Here is a 20,094-nt window from a genome sequence, read left to right on the forward strand (position 1 = left end):
TGGGATTGGATGGTATACCAGCTCACGTCATACGTGAAGCGGCTAAAGAATTGTCAGTGCCCTTGACCATTTTGTTTAATTTGAGCCTCAGGTCTGGGTCAGTCCCAAGGGGGTGGAAAGAGGGGAAAATAGTTCCACTGCATAAAGATGGTTCCAAGGCTGCTGTTGAAAATTACCGGCCAATCAGCATAACAGGAATCATTATCAGGTCTTGGAGAAAATAGTCGAGAGGAAAATACAAGATTGGATAGATGAAAATGGGATACTGTATTGGGGACAGCATGGTTTTGTGAAGGGTAGGGCATGCCTCAGTAACTTGCTCACGTATTATAACACAGTGACGCTGAACTGGATAAGGGTAATGGGTTTACAGTGATTCTACTGGACCTTGCTAAGGCCTTTGACAGGATACCACATGGAATTCTAATCAGTAAAATGCAGCATATGTGGGTGGATATAGGGTTGGTGAGATGGATAGGAGGGTGGTTGATGGAGAGATATCAGAGAGTGGTTTATTCAGGAGTAGAGTCCACAAGACATCCTTGTGGCGCACCACTAGTCACAGGCCGTCTTGTGGACTCGACTGCTCATCTTGTTCTTGGGCCACTGCTGTTTAGTTTGTTCATTAATGATATAGGAAAGGATCTGAGAGGAACAGTTCATTTGTTTGCAGATGATGCAAAGTTGGGTAGGGCAATAGTGAATGCAGATGATGTCAAAATTTTGCAGGATGATTTGGATAGATTGGAGGTCTGGGCTAAGGAGAATGGATGTCAATTTAATGTGGCAAAATGTAAGGTTATACATTTTGGGGTGAAAAGATTAGCAGCAGTTTATTACATTGGTGGAACTGTACTCCATGAAATTGATGAGGCACGAGATTTAGGAGTGTTGGTGGATAAGGAGTTGAAGTTTAGGGGGGCACATTGCAAAAGTTGCCAAATCAGCTCATCAAATTACTTGGTTGCTGAAGAATACGTTGACAAGCAGAGACAAGCATGTTGTTGTTCCTCTTTATCGAGCCTTGATATGACCCCATGTCGACCACTGTGCTCAGATTTGGTCACCTAAGTTTCTTCTTGATGGGGAGGATGTTGAGAGGATCCAGAGGCAAGTGACCAAGATGATAGCAGGTCTGTGGAATGAACCTTATGAGAACAGGTTGAGGATTTGTGGGTTGCAAAAATTGGTTGATAGGCAGAGGAGGGGAGATATGATTGAGACATTCAAATTACTGAAGGGCTTTTATAAAATTAAACCAGAAGATATTTTTGAGAACAGGGCTGGTTGCGGGAGGACTAGGGGACATCTATGGAAGCTGGGCAAAAGTGTGGTTAGTAAGGGTGTTAGAGCTGGGTTCTTTACTTTTAGAGTGGTGAATGAGTGGAATGGGTTGCCAGAGTCTGTGGTGGATGCTGTAACAGTGAATGAGTTTAAGGCGAAGTATGATAGATGCTGTATGAATGTCAAATAGTTGTGATGAACATGATTTGGGGCCTCCCTCGATGAGTCTAAGGACTCCCTGGAGTTGCCCGTAATAATAATAATATTATTGATGTACAAATTAAATTACATTGGTCCAAGCATGGTTCTTTCCTAATATCTTTGTTTTTAATATGATGTTGCTATTGATGCCATCTGTTCATGCCCCTAATCTTTCTCAGGATTCTCATATCTACAGTGTCTAGTCTATGATCAAGTATTTTATTTTAACCCCACTCTGAAATCCATAAGTTAAAATGGGCTTGAATTGTCTTTGTATACAGCTAATTTAGTGTTTTGAATAATTTCTCTCTTATTCCATATAAATTTATTTAGTTGACTTGCTACCATATCAGCTTTGTTGATTCTGTTGTCTGTCTCATCTCATCTTATCTCATCTTCCTTTTTCCTCTTTTACTTTGTGGTGTCAAGGGTTTGCTAATCATCGGACCTCAAACCATTCACAGGATAGGGTGGTCAGCCCTACACCCCGGCGTATCCTATGTCCGTAGTGTTGAGTTCTCAAGGCCAGTTTGCTGCTTTGCAGGATGAAAAACCCCAGCATAAACTGGGGAAAAACCCTACTGTCCACACCCAAGACCGGCTAACTTGGCTATGGCTGAGGAAGATCCTTCAGCTCCTCACGTCATCGAATCTAGGCCACTCTTTCCCCAGGCATATGTTGCGAAGTGCACAGCCACTAGGCTAACCGTGCAGACTCTGTTGTTTCATATTTTTTGTATATAATTTTGTTTTGTTTTCATTATTAAGAATTTTATTTTAACAAATATATATGTATGTATTATCAAAGCTTTAAATATAATAATGTTACACATACTTCATGTGCATATGTATAACTAGGGTCTGAATAGTAAAACAAGTAGGGGTTAAATGGATGAATAGCACCATTAAGCCTGAGCTGCAAAAAAAGAAACAACTGTGGAGGGAATTTTTAAAGAAAGAGGTGACTTGCAGGCACACAAACGGTATAAAGTGCAGGCCAGAAGGGTAATGAGTGTGGTAAAAAAAAAAAAGCAAAAGTGGATTATGAAAGGAAACTAGCTATGCAAGCTAAAGAGAATCCCAAACAGTTCTTTCAGTATGCTGCAAGCAAGAAAAAAACTGTACACGGCAAAATGATTTTAAGGAATGACAATGGTAAGGAGGTCACTGAATCAGTCGATATAGTGGAGTTACTGAGCGAGCACTTTGCAAAAGTATATCATCCAGGTAGCGACATTGAAAAAAATGAAGGAACCATTAGTTTATACGGGAATTGTGATGAATGAAGTGGAGGTGAATAGTCTATTACAGAACCTTAATGTGAATACCTCTGTGGGGTTGGATGGTATATTGGCACGGGTCTTGCATGAAGCGGCTAAAGAATTATCAGTGCCCTTGACCATGTTGTTTAATCTGAGTCTCGGGTCTGGTTTAGTCCCGAAGGTGTAGAAAGAGGGGGAAATAGTTCCACTGCATAAAGGAGGATCCAAGACTACGGTTGTAAATTACCGCCCAATCAGCATATCAGGAGTCGTTGTCAAGGTCTTGGAGAAAGTAGTCAAGGGAAAAATACAGGAATGGATTGATGAAAATGAGATACTGTATGGGGGACAGCATGGCCTTTGTGAAGGGTAGATCATGCCTCAGTAACTTGCTCAAGTTTTATAACACAGTGACGGCTAAACTGGATAAGGGTAATGGGTTTACAGTGATACTGCTGGACCTGGCAAAGGCATTTGACAGGATACCACATGGAATTCTAATCCGTAAACTACAACATATGGGAATGGATATAGGATTGGTGAGATGGATAGGTGGGTGGTTGAGGGAGAGATATCAAAGAGTAGTTTATTCAGCAGTTGAGTCCAGAAGACGGCCTGTGACTAGTGGCATGCCGCAGGGTTCTGTTCTTAGACCACTGCTGTTTAATTTGTTCATTAACAATCTAGGGAAGGATCTAAGAGGAACAGTTCATTTGTTCGCTGATGATGCAAAGTTGGGTAGGGCAATAGTTTATGCAGAAGATGTCAAAATCTTGCAGGACGACTCGGATAGATTGGAGTTCTTGGCTAAGGAGAATGGATGTCAATTTAATGTGACAAAATGTTAGGTTATGCATTTTGGGGTGAAAAGATTAGCAGCAGTATACCACATTGGTGGAACTGCACTCCAGGAGATTGATGAGGCCAGGGACTTGGGAGTGTTGGTGGATAGGGAGATGAAGTTTAGGGGGCACATTGCAAAAGTAGCTAAATCAACTCATCAACTCACTTGGTTGTTGAAAAATACCTTGTCTGCTCGTCAAGGTATTTTTCAACAGAGACAAGCAAGTTATTGTACCTCTGTACCGAGCCTTAATAAGACCTCTTCTCGACTGCTGTGCCCAGATCTGGTCACCTAGGTTCCTTCTTGATGGGAAGGAGGTGGAGAGGATCCAGAGGCGAGTGACTAAGATGATAGCAAGTCTATGGAATGAACCATATGAGAACAGGTTGAAGAATTGTTGGTTGCAGAAATTAGTTGATAGGCAGAAAAGGTGAGATATGATTGAGACTTTCAAATTGCTAAAGGGTTTCTATAGGATTAATTCAGAGGATATTTTTGAGATCAGGACTAGTGGTGGGAGAACTAGGGGACACCTATGGAAGCTGGGCAAGAGTGTGGTTAGCAGGGGTGTTAGAGCTGGGTTCTTTACTTTTAGAGTGGTAAATGAGTGGAATAAGCTGCCAGAGTCGTTGTGGGTGCTAGCACAGTGAGTGAGTTCAAGGCATGATATGATAGATACTGTAAGAATGTCGTATAGTTGTGAGAACATGATGTTTACGGCCTCCCTCGATGAGTCTAAGGACTCCCTGGAGTCGCCTGTAATAATAATAATAATATTTTTTGACTTCACGGAACGTAACTTTGTACCTCCCATTAAAATTGGGTTCGTTTTACGCCAATTTGGTTTACGCCTGTTTTTTTCAGGAATGGAAGTGAGGCGTAAACCGAGGGCTGCCTGTACAGATCTTTGTTATATTCCCATGATTTCTGAACTATTTGTTGTAAAGGGAAAATCTGATGCGGAGAGTCTCTATTTGGCCTGAATCCAGTTTGTTCTTTACCAAGCTTCCCTTCCGCAATCCTTCTCAACTGTTTCTCAAGGTATATTTGCATAAATCTTACCAGGAACACTCTGTAGAGAAATACCTCTGTAATTTTCATATTCTGTTTTATTTCCCTTTTTATATACATGTACTATGAGAGCTCTACTCCCATCATCTGGAATTTGTCCCTATTCGCCTCAGGCCTTCTGAAGTATGCAGTGCAGCCATTGCAAGACTTATATATCTCCATACTTGAGCATTTCTGGTTGAATATCATCTACTCCAGCTGCCTTTCCACATTTCAGACTTTTGATGGCTCTTTCTTCTTCAAGCACTCTTTCTTCCATTTCGTATTTTTTTTTTCTACAACCTCCAGAATATCTTTCCACCTTCTTGATATTTATTTTTTATGCCCTTATCAAAGTATTCAGTTGACTTGTTTAGCTTGTTTTACGCATTGTTTAGCTTTCATACATTTGTCTCTGTATTCTTTAAGAGTACAAGCTGACTTATTTGCCAGGAACTTTACATATGCTTTCTTCTTTTCCTTCACTGCCTCTTTAACTGCCTTGTTCTTGATTGCATGCCTTTTGAGTGTTTTTTACCACTGTGCTGTCAACTGATTGTTTAATTTAGCAATTATTCAAAGTAATTACTTCATACATTAAGGATATATTTTTATTTTTTCCAGTTTTCCTGTCACCTTTATCATCTCTAATTCCTTTTACAGCTCTTTCCTCCATTTCTGAGCTTTTTCAACAACCTCCAGAATATATTTACACTTCTTGATATTTATTTCTATGTTCTTACCAAAAGTCTTCCATGACTTTTTTTTTATTTAGCTAATTTTACACAGTGTTTAGCTTTCTTACATTTGTCTGTGTGTATTCTCTAAAGGCTGACTTATTTGTGAGGAACTTTTGATATGCTTTCTTCTTTTCCTTCACTGCCTCTGTGTCCACCATTCTTGCAGACAACACATGTCTCAGGCTGAATCAATTTATTTATTTATTCTTATGGCAAAAGGAATACAGAACAGCTACAGGTCAATGTCCAGTCTGGAAAGCCAATCCAAAGCCTCATCCATGACCTTGTGAATGCCCTGTAGGCCACCACCCTGAAATTTGCACCTTGCACAATCATTCACAAAATGAGTAATCGTCTGAGCCATGGGAGAGCAATCACAATAAGGGTGGTCTATCAGCCTCCATTTATGTAGTAGGCAGCCATATCTGCCCTGGTTAGTTCTGATCCTGTTGACTGATGACCAAATCTTCCTAAGAAGTGCATAACCAGGCAACAAAGCACTGGGATCTTCTACCAGGAAGCAGTTTGTTGGGAGATTGTTGTACCAGTATTCTCTCCACATGTCAGGTATTGATGGCAGGGCAGCTAAAGAAAATTCGTCCATGGACCAGAAAGCTTTCTAGATTTTAGGCAAAGACTAGGTGGATTTATGAGAGTCTGATGCAGGAGCAGGAGTGGGTTGCTCATTGCTTTATTAAATTCTTTAATCGAGGCTTGTCTTCTCCATATGCTTGGTGGAGCAATATTAGATAGGACAGGCAGCAGGGGAGAGAGAGGTGCTTCTTGCTGTCCCACTAATTGTGCACATGGTAGAGTTTAGCTGGGCGTCTATAATGTTAGTGTGTGCACTTCTTTCCCAGACAGGGGCACAATATTCTGCTGCAGAGAATGCAAGGGCTAGTGCAGATGACCTTAGGACTTCTGCATCACAACCTCAGGTTGTTCCAGCAAACCTTGAACTGATGTTGTTTCTCATTTTAATTTTGTTGGACAGGTTGGTGATGTGCCTTTTACAGGTTAGGCTTCTGTCCAGGCTCACTCCAAAGTATTTCAGGTGAGGCTCGTGTTCTACCATTTTTCCACAGAAAGAAAGATTGAGGTGTTCATTCGCCTGTTCATTGTTCAGGTGAAATATTGTGGACACAGTTTTTGTTGGATTTGGATTCAAGCACCACTGCTTGAAGTACTCTTCCAGGATGTTCAGGCCTGTGTTCAAGGTTGATTCCAGGTCGGCAAAGGAGGTAGATTGATGTAGGATTGCTAGGTCATCAGCGTACATATACCTGCTTGAGCTGGTATGTGGTAAGTCGTACACGTAGATGTTAAAGAGTAAAGGGGATAACACAGAGCCTTGTGGGAGACCGTTGTGAAGGAATCAGGGCCTGCTCTTTTTTCCACCAATGTGTGGACCTGGATCTTTCTGTTGGAGAGATTGGATTCAAAAAGCTGGAAAGTTTTTTGACCTTATAATATTTCCTAGCTTTAGGAGGGGGGTCCCTGATCCAGACTGCATCATAAGTTGATGTTAGGTCAATGAAAGTGGCTCCCGGATTTAAGTTTCTTCTGGAAGCCTGCTTCAATCTGGATTGCCAGGACCTGGTCACAGCAACTTCTTCCCAGCCTGAAGCTAGCTTGTTCAATCAGGAGTGCTCTTTCGATGAGTGGTGAAATTCTTTTAAGGAGAATTCTTTCAAAGAGATTAAACGTGGAGCAAAGTAAGGAGATAGGTCATAGATTTTTGACATCATTTGTATCTTTCCCTAGTTTGGACATGGCAATTATTTTGGCTTCCTGCCACAGATTTAGTAGTTTTCCAGTCATTATAATTTTTGAGAAAAGTGCAACCAGCCATGTTTGGCCTTGTTGACTGAGATGTTTTAGAAACTCAGGGAGGATACCATCCACTCCTGCACCCTTGCCATTTTTGGTGAGTTTTAAGGCTACCTGTATCTCTTTCCGAGATAATGGGTGTACAAGTTCAGGAAGCTTGGGGCCTGTCTTTAGGATTTGTCTGATGGAAGATTGCACATTAATTTTCCTGATAGAGTGGGGATGTATCTTGGAGGTTTCACTAAATGATTAGCCATTTGATCAGGATTTTCTCAGAAGTGACCAGCTTTTCTGAGTAGATGTGGTGAAATCGAGTTCATGGATGGTTGAGATCGGTCTTTCCTTTCCATTTTTATCCAATGTTGCTATGAGCACCTTAGCAACAGTTGGGTCTTCAGTCTCTTCATATTTGGCTAAAAGTTCCTCAGTTTCTCTACTCCAGCATGGGATGTATTGTTTTCTGTAGCCTCCAGAAATAGAGGCTTTGGCTGCAGTTTTGATTAGTTTAACAAATCTTGGATAGCAATTGGGGGTGGGGTGGAATTGCTCTAATGGTTTGCTCAATTTGTTTCTGAAATGCATTCCAATTGGACCTGCGAAGGTTCCATCTAGCAATTGGTGTTCCGCTGATGACTAGGATTGATGTGCCTGTCTCTATTAGTGTAGGACAATACTGACTATTAGGGAATCTGTTGAAGATGATTCTGGTTGTTGGCAAAGGGTGGTCTTTAGAGACTATGCACAGATCTGGGGTGTAGGTTCTGTTCCATCTGGCTGAGTGGAGAGTGCCTTCCTGCTTGGCATCGTAAATCAAATACAGGTTATATGTATCCATCCAGTTAACTAGATTATTACCATCCTGGTTGTTAGAGGAATAGTCCCACATGGTGGGATGAGAGTTGAAGTCGCCAACATAGATAGCAGGGTGAGGTGGTGGCGGCCGGTCCATCTGATCAGGCCAGGATTACGATGGTGGTTTGTAGACATTGTAGATTGTGGTATTTTGAACTTTAATACCTATGGAGTATTCTGCATCAGTTAAACATTGGGTTATGTCCTTGAGGCCAGGCCGGAGGTAGATTGCCAGGCCATGCTTGGTTGGCAGTTATAAGACATGAGAATTAGGCCTGGGATCTTTAGTCTATTGAGGGCTGTGTCAGGCACATGCTTTTCCTGGAGAGCCAAGACATCAATTGTCTTTATCTTTGGCTGTTTTGTCGATGGCTTTGGGTTTAGATAGTCCTATGTTTAAGGAACATATCTTGAGAGAGTGTTGTTTAGAGGACTGTAACTTATTTTTTGAAGCTTGCCCTCCACCCAAACAAGCAACGTAATCCTTGTTATTCTGGGCGACGATCGAGCCGGCATGGAGCTTTTTAAGTTTTGTATTCATCATAGTTGCTGTAAGTGGTCCAGGAGGCTTGGTACCTTTGGATGCCTTGTTTGAGACATTAACTTCATGTTACTGTGATTCATCTCTGGGGCTTCTTTTGTCTGAAGCACCAGCAATATACCACAAGGTAACTGGCACTAAATTGCTGAATCAATCAATGTTATCTTCAGCATTTGCCTCTGAACTTCCATGATTTGTTTCCTGTTCTCAAACTCTCATTTTTTCTTGAATAATGTTTGTGTATTTTAGTCTACAGTTCACATCTGGGAGCTGCTCAACTTTTATTTGTGTTAAAATGATTTTAACGCAAATTTCTAGTTCGATTTCTAGTACAGATTATGAGAATTTGTAGAGAGCAATTATCTGTCCTGTGCCATTCTCAAAAAATATGAAATTATCCTAAATGGTGTAATTTAGGATAATTCCTGGAAACCAAAATATACTGTGTTATGGTAGTTATAATTTTTGGTTTTTATATTGCTTTATATTTACATATGTTTCTAGTTAATTAGATGAAAAAAAAATCTTTTTAGTTGCAGATCGAAATAATGAATTCCCAGAATCCACATCTAATAGGCGTATATTTAATCGATGACAGCATCACTCATCGTGGAAATATTTCATTTTCAGCAGCTACTGGATATGACATAACATGTGGAAATGTAGTTGGCTTTATTGTTGTTCCACATCATGAGATTAGAGCTGAAGAAATACGAGAAGAAATTCAAAATCAAATACATTATCCATTTCCTAACTTTACGTTTCTTACCAAGCACGGGTAAGTCACTTTCCTGTGAAACTAATTAAAAGTTTAGTAATAAATGAAAATACAAAAATGATTTCTTTTTCCAAATATGTATTGCATATAGTTACCAAAATTCTTTGTCTAAGAACATAAATATTAAATTATGTTGAGTATTGATCATTGTAAATTTTTTTTAATTTATTCATTGTAAAATTTGAATTGTAAAATTCATTGTAAAATTTTTTGCAATGAATTTTATTGCAAATTGAACAATGAATTGCAAAAAAAAAAAAAAAACTTTTCTGTGTCAGTTGTATAAAATCTCTTTATTAATTTATGTTTCTGTCATATCCCATGTTTTCCACCTATCAATTCGACTTTGTAACTTGCAGATGCATTCCATAGACCTGCCACCATGGCAACCAGATCAGTGCAGAGTAAACCAGATGTGTCCTTATTAAAGCCTTATAAAGAGGAGTAATAATCTCCATATCCCTGCTTGTTAAGTGTGTTCTTCAAGTAATTATATGAGCTGTTTTGGCCACTTTTTACAATATATCCTCTAAAATTCAACTACTTGGCCTCATCAATTTTCTGTGGTCCAGTCCATCAGTTTAGTAAGCAGCTTGTGATTTCTTCTTCCCAAAGCATATTTCTTACACTTTGTCACATTAAAGCCTATTTAAGCCATCATACAATATCTCCATATCTTCCTCTTTGACTGTCATTCTTCTTCAGTTTTGTGTTGGTAGCAAACAACTGGATATTTCCACATAAATCATTTCCTGTGTCATTGATGGATAAATTAAATAGCAGCGGCCTAAGGTACAGAGCCATGTAATACATCATGAGTCACCTGTCTTTGCCTGGATTCATTTCTGCTTAGCTAAGCTGTTATGGCATCAAGGAGTATTACTCCATGATATCTATATCAGCCACTCTCATCCATATCACTGGCATCATATTTAATCTCATTTGCTCCAATTTATAGAACAGAGCTCCATATGGTATTGAATGGAGAAATATCCAGTTGTTTGCTACCAACACAAAACTGAAGAAGAATGACAGTCAAAGAGGAAGATATAGAGATATTGTATGATGGTTTAAATAGGCTTTAATGTGACAAAGTGTAAGAAATACCAGAAGGTGATGTATGGAGGAGTAGAGTTTAGGATGAGACAGGTGACCAGTGGTTCAGGGTTCTGTGAATAAATGATATAGGAAATGGCTTAGAGGGAGATATTCAGTTGTTTGCTGATGATGCAAAGTTGGGTATTGCAATAAAAAATCAAGCTGATGTTGAGTTTGCAGGATGATTTAAATAAACTGGTAAATCAGGCAAAAGGTAATGGATGTCAGTTCAATGTGGAAAAGTGTAAAGTTATGCATTTTGGGATTAAAAGATTACCATCTGTGTATTACATTGATGGAACGGTACTCCAAGAACTTGATGAAGCTAGGGACTTAGGGGTGTTAGTAGATAGGGAGATGAAGTTCAGGGGATACATTGCTAAGGTGTCCAAGATTTCACATAGGATTACTTGGTTATTGAGGATCACACCAACATCCAGAGATAAAGAGGTTATTATTCCCCTTTATAAAGCATTGATACTTCCACATTTGGATTACTGTGCTCAGGTCTGGTCACCTGGATTCCTTGGAGATGAGGAGGTTGTGGAGAGGGTTCAGAGAAGAGTGACTAAGTTGGTGAGTGATATAAAAAATGCTCCCTACATTGATAGATTGAGAGCTTGTGGATTGCAGAGGTTGGTTGATAGGCAGAGAAGAGGGGATATGATAGAAACATTTAAATTACTAAAAGGTTTTCATAACATTGATGCAGGGGAAATGTTTCAACTATGTGATAGTGATGGAAGAACAAGAGGTCATTCCTGGAAATTAAGGAAAAGTGTGGTTGACAAGGGTGTGAGAACAAGGTTTTTTTGCCTGGAGGGTGGTGAATGAGTGGAATTCATTGCCTGACTTAGTTGTGAGCTCTTTGTCTGTAAATGAATTCAAGAAGAGATATGACAGATATTGTTTTCATAGTGTGGGTCTCCCACGATGAGTCTGCTGACTCCATGGAGATACCCATAATAATAACAATAATGCCTTTGCAAAATATAGTATGCATATGTCACTTCCTTTTATCCATCTTAGTTGTAATTTTATAATAATATGAGCAGAATACTTAGGTAAGATCTGCTTTTCACAAAACTATACTATTTCCAATAGAGTATCATATTCCTGTTCTTATTTTCTAACTAATTGCTTTTATAAATAATTTTCTATATCTTGTGGAAATGCTTCTGAAAGAAGATGTAGTGTATCCTCAAGAAAAACATTTGTGAAGAGAGATTCTATATCAAAGCTAACCATTATATCATTGGACTGTAGGGAAACAGTCCAATGATATTTCCTTTATCTAGAAAATCAGAAGAATTTTTTTATCAATGAGTGGGAGTTACTAATCTGAACTTCCAATAGGTGTGCTAAAAATTTGGCTATTCGATAAGTAGGTGAATCCACGTGGTCGACAGTTGGACAAACAGGAATGTCTTATGTGTCTTAAATAAACCATAGAATTTAGGGGTTCTAGCAAAATAACTTTTAAGTTTTTCTGTGGTGTCTCCATCAAGGCTTACAACTTCATCTAGTAATGAGTTCAGCTTTCTGAGTTACCTGTTAGTGGTACTGTAATCCAATTCTTAGGACATTGAGTGATTCCATAATAAAAGAGTAATTTTTGTTTTTTAACTGGCAGAATCCATAACTGTAGCTTTCCCTTTGTCAGACTTAGTAATAATGAGATGATTGTTGCATCTTACAGAGTGTAATGCTCTCATTTCAGCTAAAGAAATGGTTGAAATTGGAGCTTGGATTTCAGTAGGCCAGATGAAATTTCTAATCATAGTTTATTAGTATCCTCACTAGATAGAGTGAATAACTTCTGTTCAATGTTGAAAAGGAAATCTAAGTCAGGTATCCTTTTAGGAACTATGGAGAAATCTTGTCCTTTTGAAAGAATAAGGATTTTGCTTTCAGTTATATTCCTTCAGTTATGCCATTACTTTGTTTTATGTATAACATTACATGGCTCTTATATTTTCAAATGGCCTGGTTAGCATATCCACTCTCTAGCCAAAAGGCTGTGGGTTCAAATCCCACTGTGGGCATAGATGTTTGTGATTGTCTGTGAAAATACTAGTGGTCATGGTGGGCAGTAGATGGCATTGGTGTAGATCAGGGCTAATCCAACCTTAGGTAATCCGAGGACTGCATTAGAAAAAAAAAAATTATCTGAGGGCCGCATCATAATGCGTATCTAGTAATTTGGTGAGCAGCAGCAACACAACCTTGAAAGCTGAACAACGAACAACACTAATTGCGCACGCACGTTCCCCATAAGTGCCTGGAGCATGCGCATTGGAACAAAACAGTGTAAGAATGCTTCTTTGACACATCTGATATTTGAAAAACACGTGGCTATATAGTGATGTAAAAACACCAAATAAAATCAACATCGAGATTATCAATTAGTGATAGAATTAAAATATCTAATACTCATTCGATTCAAATTATTTAATTTTTCGCTCGTGAAAATCAAAACCCATAGGCAGGCCGCACAAAATTGCACTACGGGCCCGCATGGTGCCCAGGGGTAGTGCTTTGGACAGCCTGGTGTAGATGGTGGATTGAGTGATGGAGACGGAGAGTTGCAGAGTAGGTGCCCTCCCTCAATGAGTCTTTGGATTCCTTGGAGATGCCATGTAATAATAATAATAAATCAATCCAATGTTTGCATTGTAATTAACTATTGTTGCCACTGATGATGGCCTGTAATATTCAGGCTGAAATATATGGCCTTAAATAAATAGTATTACTTGTTCCTTGTGTTTTTCGTGTTAATTTAAAGAAACCTCTCATGGCACAAGTATCTCAAACAGCAATTAATAATCCTTCATGGGGAAGAAATAACCAAGTAAATTTTCCAGTAAATTTGGAAAATTATCGGTGTTACAAGATACGAGGGTTGCTTGAAAAGTTTGGTAAATTCCCAATACACAGCGACACAACTTGTTCATTCATACCAGTGTTTGCACATATCATCTTTTTCATGACCCCTGGCAAAATTTTAGCCACATGCGACACATAGTATTCATTTGATAAACATTTAAAATGGCTGTGTTCGCATTTTTCATAAAAATGGCGAAAAACAAGTTTCATGCAGTGATAAAACACTTTTATTTGAAGAAGTGGATGGCTGCGCAGATCAAAGCCGAGTTAGATGCAGTTCATGGGGACTCTGCACTAACATTAAAGACTATTCATTTTTGGATAAATAAATTTTGTTTAAACGTAGTCGGAAGTCCATCGAAGATGAAGCGCACTCCGGATGCCTGACTGAGGTCGCTACAAAGGTAATGATTGACAAAATCCATGGTATCGTTATGGAAGACTGCCAAGTGAAAGTGCATAAGATTGCCGAGATTGTAGGCATCTCAAGTGAACCAGTGTATCCTGCACGAAAAATTGCACATGATAAAGTTGTGTGTGTGTGCGATGGGTGCTGCAATTGTTGACTGTTGATCAAAAACGCATGCGAAAAGACATTTCAACTCCGTGTTTGGCGATGTTTAATAGCAATTTGCAGGATTTTGTATCAATTCGTGATTGTAGACGAAACTTGGATCCACCACTACACACCAGAGTCCAAGCATCAGTCAAAACAGTGGACAATGCCTAGTGAAAGAGCACTGAAGACCGTTTTGTCAGCTGAGTAGGTGATAGCCACTGTTTTTTGGGATTTCTGAGGAATTATCATGATAGACTATTTGGAAAAGGGTAAGACAATAACAAGAGTATCTTATGCGTCATTGTTGGACCATTTAAAAGAAGAGCTGAAGAAAAACTGGCCAAGATTGGTGCACAACAAAGTGCTCTTTCAACAAGACAATGCACCGTCCAACTCATCGGCCATCACAATGGCAAAATTGCATGAATTGAGGTTCTAATTGATTCTACATCCACCATATTCTCTGGACTTAGTCCTGTGCAACTTCTTCTTCTTCCCAAAATTAAAAATTTGGCCCGGCAGGAAAAAATTTTCTTCGAATGAGGATGTCATCAAGGCTGTCAATGACTATTTTGCACAATTTGACAAATGATACTTTTTAAATGGGAAGAAAAAATTGGAAACTCACTGGACCAAACGTGTAGACCTCGATGGAGACTATGTTGAGAAATAAAAGTGATTTTTTTCAAAAAAAATGTGTTTAACTTATTTTTTTACGAAACTTTTCAAACAACCCCATAATCTGCGAGCCAGAATTTTCTTTCTTAAAAAATTCCACGATCTCAAGATTATTCGAAATTTTTCAGAGATGAAGGAAACTGTTAAGCCCCTGGTGCTCATAATATCTATTTCAATGCAAGTAATCAATTAATCAAATGATCAAGTAGCTAATAAACTTTGATTGGAAATTTCATCTGTCCTACTGAAATCCAAGTTGTTACCTTCAACCATTTCTTTAGTTGAAATGAAAGCATTACATTCCTGAAGATGCAACAATCATCTTACAATCATCAACAACAAAGGGAAAGCTCCAGTTATGGATTCTGTCCATATATTATACAGTTATACAATAACTCTTCTGTAAGTTATTTACTCTATCTGGTGAAGATGCTAATAAACTTTGTTTGGAAATTTCATCCGACATGCTGAAATCCAATCTTCCACCTACAAACATCTCTTGAGCTGAAATTGAAGTATTACAATCCTTATCCTTTTCTAGATAAAGTGGGAAATGTTTCCCTACACTCCAGTGATATAATAGCTTTGATATTGAATCTATCTTCACAAATGTTCCTCTTGAGGATACACTACATCTTCTTTCAGAAGCATTCCCACAGGATTATTGTGAATATGTTTGACTTTGTTATGTACTCTGGATATTTATTTGCAAATAAGTTTTACAGTTAAGTTGAAGGAACTGCATTGGGAAGAAGGCTCCCGTTGCACTTTCCCCATCACTTGCTAACTTTTATTTATAACTTTTAGAAGACATCCTTTTCTCATCCATACACCCTCAGCCTTCATTTTGTCGTTATACAGAAGATATTTTTTGCTATCTGGCTCCATAATGACAGCACATTGCCTACTTATTTATCCAATATAAACAGTCTACAAGATGAATTAATTACTTTGGTTTAGCGCAAGCCTACTTTCTCTGGATGCTACATTCAACAGCAATTGGCTCACTATCTATCACAGAAGACTGGAATAAAAAACTTTATATTGTGATGTGCTTATACTATTTGTTCTACATCTCAATGTGAAACTCAGTGGCTTCTCATAAAGGACCACGTGACAGCTTTTTAATTCCTCTAATCCTTGCTGAAATATCATAGCAATTGCAGTACATAGTTTCCTTGATATTCATTTCTGGTATCTCAGAACCTATTTCCAGAATTCTTACGAAATACAATTTCAACCAATTATCAGCATGGTTTCCATCTTCAAAAGATAAATGGTCTCCTCTAGCTCTCTGGTATCTACCAAGTTCCTTGTGACTATCATCACTCTTACTTTGGACAAACTGGATGGTCAGTAGGAAAGAGAGTACACCAACTTACATTAGCAATAGTAAATTTGAGAAATATGGCATGGTACAACACAGAATAGATACATAACACAATATCCTCTAGTGTGAAACACTTAATTCATCAATCATCATCATCATCAAATTCCTGCCATGTACCCTCAAGGGGTGTACAGGATATGATAGTACTACATGAAAAAAATTACATCATTATTAATTTCCTATCTACAATTTTCCTCCAAATCAGTCTATTACTTGTCAAGACTCCAACATTATCAGATCTTATATTTCTATCATCTAAAGCACTTTGTACTGTATCAATCCACCTATATCTTGGTCTTCCTCTGGGTCGTTTTGCTGCCAACCTGGCAGAGAACACTTGTTTTGCTAATCTTTCCTCGCCCATTCTATTTAAGTGACCATACCACCTGAGATTAGCTCTGCTAACGCATTCCTGGATGCTGACAATGTCAAGTTCTTTCCTAATATCCTCGTTTTTAATATGATATTGCCATTGATGCCATCTGTTCACGCCTATAACCTTTCTCAGGACTCTCATATCTGTGGTCTCTAGTCTTTGGTCAAGTGTTTTACTTCTGACCCAGCTCTCAGATCCATAAGTTAAAACTGGTTTGAACACTGTCTTGTACACAGCTAATTTAGTGTTCCAACTAATTTCTCTCTTATTCCATATGAATTTATTCAATTGACTTCCCACCATACCAGCTTTGCTGATTCTGTTGTCTATTTCTATATTTAATTTACCGTCTTCAGTAAAAATCGTGCCTAAGTAGCTGAAATGTTTTACTTGTTCCACAGATTCTCCATTCACAACGCAGTTGACATTTTCAATGATTCTGCCTATTTTCATTGTCTTTGTCTTTTTATTGCTGACCTTCATACCATATCTATTACAACAGCTATTCAATTTAGTCAGAGAATCTTGCAGACTTGTAGCAGATTTATTTAGAAGTATAACATCATCCGCATAAAGCAAAGAGCTGACATTAACATCTCCAATTTTGATATCATGTTTAATACCACTTTCCTTCATAATGTGATCCATATAGATAATGAATAACAGAGGGGATAATGTACATCCTTGTCTCACACCAGATAATTCATCAATGTTGGTATAAATTTGGACGTTGTATTTACTGAAAGTGCTGAGGTCTTACTTCGCTGTTTCAGAATGACTGCCTCTCTAAGATACGGATGTCTTATTCTAATCACACAGCAACAATTTTTTTTTGTAAATAGCTAATATTGTAAATAATTAATATTGCAATATACTCTCCTTATACCAATAAGGGAAGTTTTATGTTATTTTACGTTTGCCTTGTTTTATGTATAACATCACGCAGTTGTTTCTTTTTCAAATCAGTCCATTGTTGGTGTTCTATCTTGTAATTAAGTTTTGTTGCCACTGATGATGGTCTGTAATACTCAGGCTGAAATATATGACCTTAAATAAATAATATTACTTATTTGTTGTGTTTTTCTTGTTAATTTAAAGGAACCACTCATGGCACAAGTATCTCTTAAACAACAAACATGGAATTTTTCAAGCTGCTTCAGGCCTCCAATAAGTGGGGAGTGGGTTCGCACTGGGTGATGAAATTCATCTTGCAACTAAAGACAATCATAACCATCTATGCCCACAGCAGGATTCGAACTTACAGCCTGTTGGTTGTTGGACTGGTTGGCTCAGTGGTTCATATCCTACCTGTGGACATAGCTCTTTATAATTGTCTTTAGATGGGAAATGAAATTCCTCACCCATTGTGAGACCATGCCCCACTTATCGGAGCCCTGAAGTGCCTTGAAAAAGTTTCATGTTAGTCTGGAAATCCTGCTTCAGAACAATGTAAAAAAAAAAAAAAAATATATATATATATATATATATATATATATATATACATACATATATATAAATTAAATTAATAAAAAATAGGAAAAAAACTTGTCTGCCCAGGGTATTCTAATGTACTGTAGATTTAAGAAACCTTTCATGGGTGGGAATCACATAAAAAAAAATAAAATAAACAAGTTAAACACCAATAAAATAAAGCCTTTTTCTCCTTATGATCAGTTCATAATAATTAATTTTTTGTGATCCTAAATACGACATATACTATAGTATTTGGAATCAGCTTGATACTTAGATGAGCAAAAAATTTGAGAAGAAAGGAAGAACTTGTTAAATAGTATGTGAAGATTTTCAAATAGCACTGTTTAGAAGATACATAAGCAGGTTGTTCAAAGAGCAACAACATAGAGGGATTAATCAGGAGTAAGAAAACTTGTTTTATGAGGTTGGAGTTTAACTGTGAAGGGACGATGACATTCACTGAATACCCTCATTGCATAACATTCATTGCATATGACATACAGTGCATGTAATTAAAAATATGAGATCTGTTCTGGTTGCATTATTCTTTTATGCATGGTCCAATGATATTATGTTAGTTCATGATAAGGAACCAGTATAGTTACAATAAGGAAGTTATGAAGGAAAGAAAGATAAAAAAACAAAACAAAAAAAAAACAGTGAGTCATATTGAAAATACCTGTTCTGGTCAAAGTATATAATTATTAATTTATTTGCTTAATAATAATTTGTTTAATGAAGTTTGAATAACAACAAGACTGTAAAAAGGCATTCTTGCTTATTCATTCAAATGTGCTGTTACCTGGTAAAATACATGTCAGAGTATCTTATGTATAAATCGTTGTTGGAAGTTTTTCCACTTGGTTATACTATAAATTAAAGATACCAAGAAATTATATACTTGGTTTAATCCTTCATCCAAGTGTAATGTAAGCAAACAAAGTTTGTGCCTGAAGTATAATCAGGACTGGGGCAACTCGTATATAGAAGCTAATGACCTCACATCGCTTGCCTTAGTATCCCATAATGCAAAGCACATATCCTTATGGGTATGTGCTTTGACATACCTGGGGTCATGCATTATGACCCTGCCCATAATGCATAGCATTATGGGCAGGGTCAGTACCCAGATTGGTTTTGACCTTTATTGAGATCTCATCACTAGTAGCCAGACCCAGAGGTGATACTAGGGTTGAAGTAATGCCGAAGTCATATTTTCACATACGAGTAGCGAAAAGATGTCACACATTATCATTAAAATACTCTAGATTAAACATAGTTGTTGGAAGTTTTAAAGTAAGTGATGTGAGGTCATTAGCTTTTATATACGAGTTGCCTCAGTTTTGATTATACTTCAGGCGCAAACTTTGTTTGCTTACACTTGGATAAAGGATTAAACCAAGTGTATGATTTCTTGGTATCTTTAATTTATATATAAATCACCTGCTTTAAGGGAAAAAATTAATTATTTAGATTAACACAATCAACATGATACATTTTATTTATTTTTTAGATGGCCTGTTTCAAGACTTCAAGAATGTACAGTGAAACTGGGTCATTTAGTAAATTCTGATGTCATTAGAATCAGGAGGCATTTTGGTAAATGGTTTTTCCTTGAATTATAATGAACAGGTTTCATAATTTAGGTTTACATATTGAATTTAAATAATTAGTTTAATTTAATTTAAATTCATTTTAAATTTGAATTTAATATATATTCTACAAAAAATTGTAGACTGTTATTATTCACACACACACGTGTGTATTGGGGGGGGGATTCTGTATAACAGTGTAATGCATCTTATGTATTACATTACATGTGATGCACCTTACCAAAAATAATATTGCAACTTGTGTCACAAACATTAGAAATATTTTTTGTTTTTTTTAACAAAGCAGATTAATATTTACTTGTGATGTCTTATTGTAAACATATTTATTCACTTTTAAGTGACTTTAAAGTTATTTTACTTTTTTTAAGATAATTTCATTTAAAAAAAAAAGAGTTGGTAACTTGTAGAATACATATGGATGGATCAAGAGTTCTCTGTTACCTAAACTGGTCAGTTAAAGATTAAATCATATTATTTGGAACTAATAATATAAATTAAAATAGACAAGAAATCATATTCTTGTTTTAATCCTTTACATAAACAAACAACAGTTTTTTTATTTATTTATTTCTTAAATAGTCCAAAAACACTGTTCTAGATATCAAGCATGGATACTTTTCAAGCTACTTTGGGCCTCTA

General features: G+C 37.4%; 1 protein-coding gene across 1 annotated transcript in view; it reads left to right on the forward strand.

Annotated features, from left to right (window-relative positions):
- The window catches only part of LOC150092364 (uncharacterized), a 295,890-nt gene that overhangs the window by 62,729 nt on the left and 213,067 nt on the right, over nucleotides 1–20,094 (forward strand). Inside the window, exons 2-3 of the mRNA XM_090414851.1 lie at nucleotides 9,138–9,382; nucleotides 19,356–19,441. Of these exons, the coding sequence (XP_090270977.1) occupies nucleotides 9,138–9,382; nucleotides 19,356–19,441 (331 nt within the window). The remainder of the gene's footprint in view (nucleotides 1–9,137; nucleotides 9,383–19,355; nucleotides 19,442–20,094) is intronic.

This window comes from Typopeltis vanoorti, chromosome 26 (genome assembly GCF_054136105.1).
Source record: "Typopeltis vanoorti isolate ZY-2024b chromosome 26, IOZ_Tvanoo_1.0, whole genome shotgun sequence".
Lineage (NCBI taxonomy): Eukaryota > Metazoa > Arthropoda > Arachnida > Uropygi > Thelyphonidae > Typopeltis > Typopeltis vanoorti.